General features: G+C 51.1%; 1 protein-coding gene across 1 annotated transcript in view; it reads left to right on the top strand.

The window, feature by feature from the left end:
* The window catches only part of LOC114892149, a 32727-nt gene continuing 18726 nt past the window's right edge, over positions 1-14001 (top strand). The window contains 1 exon segment of the mRNA XM_029216829.1: positions 1-50. Within this exon segment, the coding sequence (XP_029072662.1) occupies positions 1-50 (50 nt within the window).

Below are 14001 nucleotides of genomic sequence, written 5' to 3' on the forward strand. Positions count from 1 at the left end.
ATGGGAGCCCAGAGCAGCGGGGACCTGGAGGAGGAGGTGCAGTTCAGGAGGTAAGAGTTCAGACTCCAGAGGTTGACAGACCTGAGTTTTAATCCTGCCTCTGCCAATTCAGAGCTGTGTGACCTTGGGAAAGTTACTTGACTTCTCTGAGCCTTAGTTTCTTCTGCACAGAGGAGATAATGGTAACTTGGCTCTCAGTGGATGGTCGTTGGGACCAAAGACAATGCATGTTAAAGCACTTAGCAGAGCGCTTGACAAAAGTAAGCCCTCAATTAGTGGCAGCTGCAATTGTTACTGTGATTATTAAAAATAACTTTTGAGTTGGGCCTTCAAAAGGATGCTTCTGGAGTGTTCCTAGGTAGGAGGTGGGGACAAGGATAGAACCAGCAGAAGAGCGTAGAGGTCCCTGTTCCCAGTGGGCCCACCCTGGAGCCTCGGCTGGGCCAGGAAGGCCTGCGGGATTCGGTGTAGAGATTTGCCCAAGTGGACCCAGTAAGGTCAGGGAGGCAGGAGACTAGCAGGCGCCTCTACTGCAAGATGGAGGGGGGCTGTGGCCAGGAGGGTGCATCCTCCACTGGAGGTCTTGGCTCTCCTGCCGCACTGCCCACCCCACCACACCCCCACCCCCTTGGGGTAGGAGTCCTTCTCCCAGGCCCATATTTGCACAAATGCCTCCCTCACTGCTCACTCCAGAGCCCCAGCCAAGAGGCACTATTTTAAGCTCCCTGGATGGGAACGCTGTTGGTGGGAACAGACCCAGCCAGAGAGCTCCCAGTTCTCAAAAAAGGGCAAGGCCTGGGTGAATGGGCGGCCACTGGGATGTGCAGAGGGTCCGCCACATCCACATGACCCTCTGCCCAGGCCAGGCGCCAATACCTCCTCCCCCAGGGGAGCAGTCAAGGAAATGCGAGTTGAGGAGGACTGCAATGGGTGGGCTTGTGCTCTGGGGCTGGGTGTCCGAGGCCTCCCTGCCACCCAGCATCCAGCCTCGAAAACACCAAGTTTGTGTCTCTGGGTTGCGGATTGACGCTGGGGAATATCTTGTGTAGGAACCTCTTCTAAAGCATCTTTGCTAGGCACGTCCAGTGTAGGGAGATCATTCATCTCTGAGGATGCACATCCCGCTTTTTAAAGCTCTCGATGTTGAACATAATAGTAATAATGATAAAAGTTTTCTCTTTCGTTATGCGACAGTGCCCTCCTATCATGCAATATGGTGTAGAGGGAGACTGCAGACTTCAGAAATGATGCTTGGACACATGCTCTGCCCCTTCTAATGTGGCCACATCCATTCTTCCTCACTTCAATGAGCCTCAGTTTCCTCCTAGGGTTGTTAAAGTGGCCTTATCATAAAAATTATGATTTGCCTGGCATACAAAGGGTACTTAAGATTTGGCCAGTTTGGGCTGCTTTTATTGTAATGTGGTTGGTTTGTGTGTGACTGTGTTTGTTGTATGGTGTTTTTGTGTTACGTGTGCTATTTTTGCTTTTGGATTGTGAAAAACCAGTATAGGCTAATATTTAAAGCACACACTCTGAACTAAAGCGACTGAACCCCAGCCCCTCCACAAAACTGCTGGGTCACCTTGGGCAGGTGGCCTAACTTTTCTGAGCCTATGTGTCCTCCTCGAGAGGAAGGAGAATTTAATGGGATAATGCACATAAAGCACCTGGCACAGTGTGGGCTCAGTGAATGGCCCTGCTATTATTTCGTTGTGCACATTATTCTTAGCTGTGCTCAATCAGCTCACACTGAACAATTCTAGAACAACTTTTTTCGAACACTTTCCAGTTGCCAGAGTGCCAGTAATAGAATGGACTGCCCTGAGCTCCCCATTAGCCAAGGTGTTTTAGCAGAGGCCAGAAGACCAGCTGTGAGGGAGATGCAAAAAGAAGAGAGAGTTGAGCTTGGTGAGCTTTGAAAGTTCCCTTCCAGCCCTGAGAGGTCGAATCTCATGTCCAAGGCCTCAGGCCCCATGTGGGGCTGTCCTGCCTGCCTCTACTTGCCCAGACCTAGACAGGAAGGAGCCCAAGGGGGCCCGTGAGGGATGTGGAATAAACAGCCTGTCCCCAGGGCAGATGGAGGCGCCGGGCCCCCTGCCCACCAACACATCCTCCCCTCAGTCCTGGGGGATGTTTATACTCTGGTCAGAGTTTACAGGACGTCTGAACTTACAAGATCCAGAGTTCTGATCTTCCCCCACAAGCTGTCAGCCCCTCTCTTGCTGGGTGGGTCTGCATCTATTTTGGGTGGGAAGCCCCGTCCTCCAGCGGAAGCAGGAGAAGGGTACAACATGAGAAATGTTCTCTTCAGACCCCCAGAGCCCAGACCCCGGAGGAAGAAGAGCTTGTGCTGTGGAGGATGAGGGGAAAAGGGGGTGGTGTCTCCTGGCTGTTTATGGGAGAGGAGTCCTGGGAGGGAGAGGCAGGGGGAGGGGGGACACTTCCACTGCAGCTTGGGTTCAAAGGCCTGCTCCCCCAACACAGCTAATAACAGATGGTACTTACCAAAGGCTGACTTACATATTGGCTTCAGCTATTGGCTCAGATAGCACTGTTTTTATTGAGCTGGTTTTGGTGTATATCTGCGTGACTGCGAATTTGCGGCTGGGGTCTTGCACGTGCATGTTTTGTTTTACTGTTTTTTTTTTGAAGAGTCACCAGGTGGAAGCTTCTTGCAGGCAGCGGACATGCCTTATTCACACGTGCTTCTCAGCGCCTGGCTCAGGAGCCTGGGCCCCCACTGCGACCAGAGCAGGACCTGCGGAGAGAACAGAGAAACCCTGAGGCTACTCACTACCCACCACTTGGGGGACAGGCAGCGACTCCAAGATGCATCACCTCACATGTCAGCAAGGAGCCCTTATGGCCACAGCCAAGGCCTCCATCCCCACCCTGCCTCCCCCACTGGAAAACAGCCTCAAAAACTTACAGGCTCTTAGAGCTACAGTGAACCTCAACCCAGGCCTCCCTGCAGAAGCTTGTCTCTGTGGCCTGAACCTGTTGGGAGACAATATTGAGAAGCTGCCCCAGGTGGTGGTTTAACTATCTTGTCTGAGAGGCTCTGTAAGTTTCTAGGAGCTGTGGCCTTCAAGGCAGGGGCAATGAAGAGCCTTGGGAGGTCTCGAGAAGGGTTTATTCCCTTCATTTATCGAATATAGGGACTTCCCTGGTGGTCCAGTGGTTACAAAGCCACCTACCAATGCAGGGGACATGGGTTCAATCCCTGGTCGGGGAACTAAGATCCCACATGCCACAGAGCAACTAAGCCCGTGCGCCACAATTACTGAGCCTGCGCTCTACAGCCCGCGAGCCGCAACTACTGAAGCCTGCACGCCCTAGAACCTGCATGCTGCAACTACTGAGCCCACGCGCCGCAACTACTGAAGCCCGTGCGCTTAGGGCCCGTGCTCCGCAACAGGAGGAGCCACCGCAACAAGAAGCTCGCGCACCGCAACCAAGAGTAGCCCACGCTCACCGCAACTAGAGAATGCCCACGTGCAGCAACGAAGACCCAATGCAGCCAAAAAATTAATTAAAAAAAAAAAAGTTTTATTTTAATTTAAAAAAAAAAAAGTTTCTGAGCTCATGTTCTTACAGAGGATGGTGGAGGTAACAGTACCAACATTTTAGGACCAGCCTGTGACTTAGGGCTCTTGCTGGGCCCCTCTCCTCTCAGTCCCCTGTACCCCCTGTATCCGTGGGAACTCCCTCATTTCCTGGGAATCCCATGACCTCAGCCCTCGGGGCATGTGGAGGAAGGTACAATGTCTCCAGAATGTGAAATCTTGCCAAATTTCCATTGGAAGGTCGGTTCTCATAAATATTGTATATTTGTGGAGAAGGAGGAAGAAGTGGCTAGCATGGAATCTGACCATTTCCAAAGTCTGGTTCCCAACAAAGAAGCCTCGATCATTGTTCTACTGTCAGAAGACAGTGTCAAGGTTTCTGGCCCTGGGAGACAGAGGTGGTCCAGCCCTAGGCCCCAGGCAGGTGCTGCAAGTAGTTGCCTAGTGTTTACAGTGATATCCCTCTTACATTCATAGCACTCTACAGTTTACAAAGCACATTTATATCCGTGACTTTATTTACTCCCCGCATCAATCCCATGTGAATATCAGATTTTCACAGAAGACAAAACTGAGGCCCAGGGAAGGGAAATAACCTGCCCATATTCATATAGTGAGGAAAAGGGGGCAGAGCTTGAGATGAAAGGCTGGGCCTCTGAGACCACTCTTGACCTCAACCCCACCCTAACCTTTTTCCCAGTTAGGGAATGAGCATTGGAAGTAGGCCGTGGTTAGAAGTGGGCACCCTGTCATTAGGCAGTGGACACAGAGCCAAAGGCCAACCAAATCATTTCTGATATGGCCTGGCTGTGCTCTACAGACAAACTTACATTAGAGGGAAATGTGTCTGGCGAGAGGGCTCAGTGCGCAAGGGATATGTTTTCTGAGTCAGCTCTGGAGAGAGTTCAAGGGTCGGGGTGACCCCAATCTCCCTCTCCACCAGCAGTGTGCTCTTGGAAAAAACTGGAACTGCTTGGCTCTTCAATCAAGCACTCACATAGCTATGTCCATAATTTTTTGTCTTCCATATTGGGATTCCTTTGCATTCTACCTCCTTATCTCAACCACAGAGCCAGCTCTGACTCTGTCATTCCAGAATCACTTACAAATCTTGTTTTTTAGACCAATTCTTAGAATCACAGGCTCAGTGGGACCCTACAGATCATTTTGCTGGCGTCTCAGTGATACTCCTATCAGATGCTCCCAAGTTTCTTACTAGTCTCTACTTGTTTTAAATGTCTACCTCCCCGCTCCTTCCATCTGCTGATGACAAATTTCCTTTTGAGAATACAAAGAACAAAGCTGCTCCCTTTGCCTATGACAAGTAGTATCAGTCAGGATGGGCCAAGTTGTGCTGCATTAACAAACAATCCTCTTGGAGGCTTAGGCCAGCAAAGGCGTCTTTCTCACCTATATTACAAGTCCTGTGTAGGCTGCTTGGGCACGCTATGCTCATCAGAATCACTCAACGACACAGAATGACAGAAGCTTTATCATGATACTTTCTTCCACAAGCACCATAATGGAATCAGAGGTATGTAGGCAGTGGATTTACAGCAGTCAATCATGGGTTCTGGCGTCTTAGCTCCAACCACTTATTTCCTTCAGGCAAATTCTTTCATCTAAAAACATTGTCAGTTTTTTTATCTATAAAGTGAGGATCATGACAAAGTACCTACCTCACAGATTTGCTGTGAGGTTAACTAAAAGGATGAATGTAAACCCTTAGCCCAGAGTCTGGTTCATAGAAAGAATTCAATAAATTCAGTTATTATGTATAATGTTAATATAGTATTATGTTAACTTAATAATGCCTACCATCTCCAGACAGAACAGTGCTCCTTTCCACTGTTCCTCATGTTGACCAGTTTGAATTCCTTCAAAGAGTTCTTTTTTTTTCTGCAAGTCATTTTCACATTATTTTTACGCATTTTATCTCATGAGAGAGGCCCTAAGCGTTCAGAGCTGAGGCACAAAAGGATACATCCATGTGTCTTGCCAACCCCAAGCAATTTATCCAGTTCAAGATACATTACCAAGTCCTTCTGAGGAGTCCAGGGAAGGGAAGTCAAATCTGGAGAAGAATCCTGGCTTGAGATACAACCCTATGGTAGAGAGACACAGAAATCAAACTGTAGAATGTCAGAGTTAGAAGAGACATTTAGAACAAGCAAGTCTCATCATGTCTTCTCTTTTACAGATGGGGAAACACAAGTCCAGAGAGGGAAAGGGACTGCTACAATGTCACACAGCAATTCAGTGTCAGAGCTGGGGCCAGAGCCCACTTCCTTTAATCCCAATCTTGGGGCTTTCTGCACATCACGTAAGGAGATAACATTCTCTACCACTGGGTGAGGAGGGGGCAGATCTCTCGGAATTATGGCTTGTCCTCATTTCACAGAGTTGTACTCCGACGGAGTTGTAAAGTTAAGAACTTTATAAACATTACCTTATTAAGGCTTCTTGGAAACCCAAAGTCACAGCTCCTCTGGGTCATGGGACATGTGTTGAGCATCCAGTGAACAAACAAAGGGTAATGTTATATTTTTCACTTCGTTTAGGAAACCTGGCTTCTAATTATAGGATTTGTTTAACAGTGCCGGGTGGTTTACGAAGGCCTGGAGTCAGCCTGCCGTCCTCAGGGCTGCTGAGGAGCATCAGATGGGCAGACACGGATGGGGTGGGGGTGGGTAGCAGGGAGGGGACCTCAGCAGCAAAGGGGAGAGAGGGAGGAGCAAAGTCAACTTAAGCTGAGGTCTGGAGGGGGCTATTAATTTTCCCTAATCCCATCAACCAGGTTGCTCCCATTTGGAAATTATCTCCAATAACCCCACTCTGTTACCATAACCCTTTCATATCTGGGCAGTGCATCAATTTGCTCTGTGGCAAGCAGGTGAAACAAGGACCACATAACTCTTGGGTTCTATGAACAATTGAGCCCCCTGCAATAGCAGTCAGGATTAGTGTCCCCCTCCCTGGGGAAAAATGGAATAGGAGCTGGCTTGATCTCCATGGTTATTTAAATAAACATATTTTAAGTAAGTTATTTTTTAAAATAAATCTTTATAAATTTTGTAAAGTACTATAATACGAATGTATTATATTCCCTTAACACAAATAAAAAATAGAAATTAGATAGAAGTAAAAATAGAAGTCTGTAATATTATATACAATAACTGTATATATAACTATAGTATAGACTATAACTCAGCCCCTTTAGTTAAGCTCATTACCTCAATGTAAATCAGGAAAAAATCAAAACCAGAAAACTACAATGAAGTAAGTCCAAATCACCCAAATTCCCACATTCTTGCAAACGGCTAACAGTGCATTTTCACACACATGTGCAACCACACGCACACTCACACATGTTACAGGGTGTTCGTTGGCACCATTCATGGTGTGATTACTGCAGCTCAATTGGTCCTCAGACTTCAAATGTTCAAGGCCCATATGCCAGTAAAGGCAGGAAGTCAGACCTGCAATGTAGCCACTCTCCCCAAGGTTCTTACCATCTTCCTCTTATGCACCCAGGGGTCCCCTAGTCCTTACAGGTGTCTTGGGGGTGGGGTCAGGGTTGAGTCCCATCTGGTGCTATATCAATGTGCTGACCATGATAGAAGGATATGAACGTCCAAGCAGAAGCTGGTCTTGGTGAGTCATATCCCAAACTGTGGGTCATGTTCACAACTCCCAAAGGGGCCACAGAGGTGAAAGCTAGTATTCTCCCTAGGCCAGGGAAGGACTCCAAGCTAACCGCCCAGGGCCCTTCAACAAGGGCGAACCTGTCCCACTTCCTATCAACATTTGTATACCAGGGAGTCACAGAATTTTTGAGGGCTGTGCCACACCATTGTCCCTCCCCTACAACCACTTTTCCCTGGCGATCAGCACAAAAGGTTTGTTACATCCCTCTCCCTGCCTTTCCCAGAAATACTCCCTTCAGGCAGTTCATAATGACCTTCTGTCCTGATCTGTCCGTGCACTGGACTAAGGGACAGACAAAACACAAACTTAACCTCCAGCAGGGCACCTTGCTACATCCACACTTACCCCTACACACAGACACATCATTTATTTTGTTATGGTAAAAATATGCATAACATAAAACTGAACATTTTAGCTATTTTAAAATTAATTAATTAATTTGTTTGTTTTTATTTTTGGCTGCGTTGGGTCTTCATTGCTGTGCGCGGGCTTTCTCTAGCTGCGGTGAGCGGGGGTTACTCTTCATTGCGGTGCGCGGGCTTCTCGTTGCGGTGGCTTCTCTTGTTGCGGAGCACGGGCTCTAGGCACGCAGGCTTCAGTAGCTGTGGCACACGGGCTCAGTAGTTGTGGCGCACAGGCATAGTTGCTCCACGGCTAGGGCTCAAACCCGTGCCCCTTGCATTGGCAGGCAGATTCTTAACCACTGCGCCACCAGGGAAGCCCCCATTTTAACTATTTTCAAGGGTACAATTAAGCTTTGAAAAATTGATTTGATGACAATTATAAGTACTTCTTCACTAATTGTCTCTTACTTACCTCTCAGAATCAAACTCTGTCAATGAAACAAAAAAGTCTTATGCTCATCAAAGAAAACATATGGAGCTTGATTTTGTTTTTAATTCTTCTTCTTTAAAAATTTTATTTATTTTTATTTTTGGCTGCTTTGGGTCTTCGTTGCTGTGCGCGGGCTTTCTCTGGTTGCAGCGAACAGGGGGCTACTCTTCGTCGTGGTGTGCGGGCTTCTCATTGCAGTGGCTTCTCTTGTTGCGGAGCACGGGCTCTAGGCGCCCGGGCTTCAGTAGTTGTGGCACGTGGGCTCAGCAGTTGTGGCTCACGGGCTCTAGAGCACAGTCTCAGTAGTTGTGGCGCACGTGCTTAGTTGCTCCGTGGCATGTGGGATCTTCTGGGACCAGGGCTCGAACCCGTGTCCCCTGCATTGGCAGGCGGATTCTTAACCACTGAGCCACCAGGGAAGCCCTGGAGCTTGATTTTTTAACAGCACTTTTCAAAACATGTCTCCCGAATGATCACCTCTGAGCTGTGCCTTTTGGGTCAAATTAGCATGAAGTCAGGGCTGGGGGTTAGGGACAGGTTGGAGGTGAGATCATGAAGTGTGAGATAAAGCTCATAGGACCTCAGGGCTGGAAGGTACTTGCCAAGTTGTCATCAGCCTGTTTGCATTCCTCTAGCATCACAGAACTCATCACTTTACCAAGACAGCCCATCAGCCCATCTCATCCTTGAGTTAATCCACTGACTCAAAAAAGTCCTTCCTGCATAGCTCTAAACGCCACCTTCCTGAAGGTTCTAACTGTATCAGCTCAACCTCTTCATTGATCACCTGTAGAGGTGGAGCAGCTCTGCCCGGCCCCCTGAGTCTCCTGGTCTTCAGGACCCTCAACCTCCTGCTAGGGATTCCCTTGCCCCTGACTGCACACACCCTCTGAGGACACAGAACCCATCAAACACACTCTCATACCCAGCCCTTAACAAGAAGCTCCCCTCACCTCCTAAGATGCCTTATTCACACATACAAAGCCAGAGTCTCACTGACCTGTTTCCTCTGGGAGCAGAGGGATTTCACGGCTGCCTTGCCACAGTGTGAAAAGAAAAGCCACTTCAGACAATGGTTAATAGACGTAAAGCACTAGTAACTCCCAGGAGAGGGCATGGGAGGAAAGAGAAATGGCTTCAAAAATGTTTGAGACAGATATATGGACACTGAGTCATATATGGCTGCCATTTAGTTAGCCTTCTGAGATATTTTGGTGCCAGGACACCTCCTCTCCCAGGATCTGCCTGCAGGTTGCTTCAATTCCTTGTTCTCGCCTCTGGTAACAGACCTTACGATAACAGAGACTGTTGGCTCACAGGGGTGGCCAACTCATGCTTGGCCAGGCACAGAGTTCTTGGGCATTGAAATGGTGGGCCTTTCCATAACTTATACTGGTCACTTTTCTGTTTTCTTTTCTGTCTTGATGTAATATCTCTGATGCTACAGTAGCACAAGTAATAGAAGCATAACAAGTTTCACAGCCTCCAAAGTGGACTTTCCATAATTTCAATGGTTCCGTTGGGCTGGCTTTATCTTTACCCTGGGATCTGCTGGTGGTGCTTTGGAGTGTCAAATCAGAACACTGAACAGGAGCAGGGAGCGGTGGTTACAAGCCTTCCCTGCCATGATCTTACAACCCAGGGGTACGCTTGTGAATGGTATCCATCTTCTAGGTTCAGGAGGGAAGGGGATGACATGAATGGCAAGCCTGCTGTGTGTCAGGTGTGGTGTCATAACCCTTAAAATAAATACCTGGCATTTACTGAGCCCTTACTCTGGAGCTGCACAGGGCTAACCCCTTCGTAAGCATGGTCTCGCTTCGTCTTCACAGCAATCCTGGGAGGTAGGGGCTCTTTCTGGCCCCATTTTACAGAGGAGGAAAGTGAGGTTCACAGATGTTAAACACAGTTCCCATCCCCACTCCCCGTGGGAAGCAGTAGAGGCAGTACTGAGCCCAGTCTGGCTCCATAGTTGACCCATCCCCTAGGACTGCAGCGGCCAACCCACCTGACCCTTGTGGCAACACCAAAAGGCAGGCCCTATGTTTCCCATTTCACAGAGGAGTAAAGTGAGGCTCAGAGCAGCAGTTGAAGAACTGTGCCCAGACCTCACAGCTAAGAAACAGCAAAGGCAGGAACAAACACACAGGCCTCCCGACAAGAGAATTCTTTCCTCAGAAGGAACAAAGTCGGTGTGAAGCTCCTCCTACCAGACTGGGAGCCTCTTAAGGTCAGGGACGGTGTAGGGTTCAGCACCCCACACCCCTGGAGCTGCCCCGTGCAGGATGGTCCGAAGCCGTGTGCTGGAGGGAATCCTGCCCTGAGGGACGGGGCAGCAGTCCCATGTGGACCAGGGGTCCAGGGGACTGTGAATGAGAATGTGAATGAAGGTAGCTGGGGTCCAGCCAGCCTGGCCACAGAAGGGAAGCTCTGAGCAACAAGGCCACTGGGAGGAGCCCTCCTCCAGCCTCAGCGGCCACTCCTATGCCCACAGCCGCCGTCCACAGACATCTTCCCGGCTATCCCTCACAGGCACTGCAGGAGGCCTGGGGACTCATACCCTCCCCAGGGGGAGTTGTGCTCTCCACGATGAGCTAGACAACAAGCAACTACATCAGTAGATACGTAAAATATAGGCACAGTCCTGGAGGGCAACAAGGGGGGACAGCAATAGAGAATAATGTGGCGGCCAAGTAAGCCTCTCCCAGAGGTGACTTTTCTTTATTTTTTTTGTGGTACGCGGGCCTCTCACTGTTGTGACCTTTTCCGTTGCGGAGCACAGGCTCTGGACGCCCAGGCTCAGCGGCCATGGCTCACGGGCCTAGCCGCTCCGCGGCATGTGGGATCTTCCCGGACCGGGGCACGAACCCGTGTCCCCTGCATCGGCAGGCGGACTCTCAACCACTGCGCCACCAGGGAAGCCCCCAGAGGTGACTTTTGAGCTGAGACCAGAAGCAGGAGGAGAAGCCTGCTATGGGAAGCTCTGGGTAGAAGGCACATCTGGTGGAGAGGACTGCAACTGCAAAGGCCCAGAGGCATGAAAAAACACTAAGGACCCTATAGGAGGCCAACGTGGCCAGAGCATAATGAGAAAGGGCAAGAGACAGGCGTTTCTCAGGACTAGGACTCCAGGGGAAAGGGAGCCCCAGTGGCGAGTCCCCGGATTCCCTCTCCTGCCCCGTCGCAGCCCCCTGTGTGACAGGCGCAAGCCCTCTGGGGCCCCAGCCTTCTTTGCACAATGATGGGGTTGGCATCCAAGGGTCCCCGCTTTCTGGAGAGAGGATTTCCTTCTTCATGGTCCCCCATCCCCTGCCATTCCCACCACCTTCTGGACCCCAGGAGCCAGGACTGGCGTCTGCCCCGCTGGGGGTTCCCAGAAAAAAATCTCAGAACTCCCACTCCCGTCCTGGGACACAGGGGCCAGGGAAGAGGGAGGAAATTCTCACACACAGCTTGCTCCCAGGGAGTTTGCTCATGTTCCCAGGCTGACAACTGGCAACCCTCAGAACTCCGGCCCCTACCCCCTTCCTCCCCCTCCTCTCCCTGCCTCCCGCTCTCCCCCGGCCCCCCTTCTTCAGCTTAATGACTTCCACATGGGCCTCTGGCAGCTGGAGCCAAGCCTCCCAGCATTGTCTGAAATCTCCAAATTTAGAAGAAATATGAAAATTGTCAACCACTCCTTCCTTAGGGGGTAAAAGCAACAGTCGGCACCAGGGGCAGGTCAAGGCGAGGCGGTCACGTGGCAGGCGCCTGGGCCAATGGGGGCCCTCAGAGGACTCAGCACCCGCCTCGCCCCAACACCAGGCTCGCCTCTTCAGCTCATATAAGGTAAAAGGCAGAGGGGCCTTTGCAGCCAGGGAGCGGCGGGCAAGGGGCTAAGGGGAGGGGGGCCCAGTGCCAACTGTTTAAAAGTGCCCCTGTGGCAGTGGCAGTGGCAGTGAGGGGTGCCAAAGGCCCAGTCAAGTTAGTTGAGAAACCATCCCCAAAACGGGCTGGCCCACGTCTCCAGGCCACAAGGAGCCACACTTGGACCAGACCCCAGGAGAGGTAAGAACCAATGGCAAACAGGGGTCTGCGAGTCAATGGCGGGGTCGGAGGTGGGGGGGGGGGCGTGCTCTGTGGTATCCTCCCCGGAGGGATGCTGTGTCAAGGGGCTGGTCCTTGCTCTCCTGCTAATCCACTCTGGGCCTCAGTTTCCTCATCTGTGCAGGGGCTGAACCGGATGATCTCTAAGCGCCCATCCTGCTCTGACCGATGTGCAGGATCTGTGGTCCTGTTGGCTTTGAGGACTCCTTGTGGCTGTGGTTAAATGGGGGGGTGGGAGCAGCGGAAGGGGACAGCGTCACTGTCCCACCACCTGAGCGTCACCTGAGTCTGGGCCCGTCTTGCTGGCTTCGCTGTAGACAGTGCTTATTCCTTGTCTATGAGGTTTCATTTCTCAGCTCTAAGAGCCTGGGGCTCCTGGCAAGGAAAACTGTTTTCAAATAATGGTTTCAAGAAGCAAAGATGTTGGAGAAGCGATGTCAGCTCAGGTTCCAGCAGACAGGCAGAGAGGCAGGGAGGCCGGGGCTGGGATGCAGCCGTGGAAAGGGCACACTGGCTGGGGGCTGGGGGCGCAGGCTCCAGCCTCAGCTCTGCCTCTCACTACCTGGCCCTGTGGCCTTGGGCAGATGCCCTACCCTCTCTGGGCTGCAGTTTCCCATCTGTACTGTGAGGCCATCAGACAACATGGTCTCCATGCAGGATGTGGCTTCTGAGCCCCGTTTGAGCCGAGAGGGCAGCTAATGTTGGGAAGTTTCCCCAGGAGGCCCTGAGCTGAGTCTGCCGTTTGACAACAGGCTTAGGGGCCAAGCAGACCCAGAGCCGGGGGAGCTTTGGGAGGTTGAGCCTCGGGTGATAGAAGGGAGCTGTAGTGTCTGACTGCAGGCTTGGCCAAGGGAAGGGTCGGCTCACAGCCCTGAGACCTCAGGATGAGCCTGGCCCTGAGGCAGCCTCTGCTGGGGCTGGGGCTGGGGCTGGTCTCTAAATTCAGTGTACTAGGGGCTCAAGACCTTGGAAAGACGGGGACAGAAAAGACAGCAGAGAGTCACGGGGATGAAGTGGTGGGGCCAGGGGACTCAGAGGAAGGCAGGGGACTTGCAGTGGGGAAGGTGGGAGGCAGGGCTGGGTAGAGCTGAGGCCTGGGTCACAGCCGGCAGATGTGCAGGCAACGTAGCTCTTCTGCATATGCTGTGGCCACATCTGGGGCCCAGAATGGACACAGTCCTCCAGCACCAGCCTGCCCAGCACCCTCACCTCCCCACTTTTGGTTATGCAAGACCTGAGGCCATAAGAGTCCAAAAGCAGACTCTGGAACCCAATCCAATTGCCTGGGTCCCATTCTGGCTTTTTTACTTACAAAACAAGTGACCCTGGGGAAGTCACTTGCCATCTCTGAGCCTCAGCTTCCTCCTCTATAGAATAGGTATGGTCTTGGTTCCGACCTCACTTGGCTGTCATGAGGAGTGAGGTACACAGGTACCCAAGAGCAGGATAAACGGGGCTGATATTCATTACAATTAGGCCCTACTCCTCTTGTGAGGCAAGATGACCTTAGCTGTGTTTAGAGGGAAGTGGGAATGAGACCCAGCCAGGGAGCACCCTGAGTTGCCTAAGAGAGAACCGGGTCTGGAAAGAGGCAGGACAGGTGAGTTCAGAGGTCAGAGGTTAAGGGGCACAGAAGAGGGGCCAGCTTGAGATGCTTAATGGGCTAGATGAAGTCTCCTTTTCTGCATTTATAGGGCATTTTGTGGGCAACGTGTCTCAAAGTGCGGTGTCTGAAGCACTGCACGCTCATCAACTGACAGGGAATCCTGAGTGGGGCCCAGGAAGCTACATTACAAGCTCTCCA

The sequence above is a fragment of the Monodon monoceros genome, unplaced genomic scaffold (assembly GCF_005190385.1).
Source record: "Monodon monoceros isolate NGI ecotype Baffin Bay Population unplaced genomic scaffold, NGI_Narwhal_1 Super_Scaffold_12, whole genome shotgun sequence".
In the NCBI taxonomy this organism is placed as follows: domain Eukaryota; kingdom Metazoa; phylum Chordata; class Mammalia; order Artiodactyla; family Monodontidae; genus Monodon; species Monodon monoceros.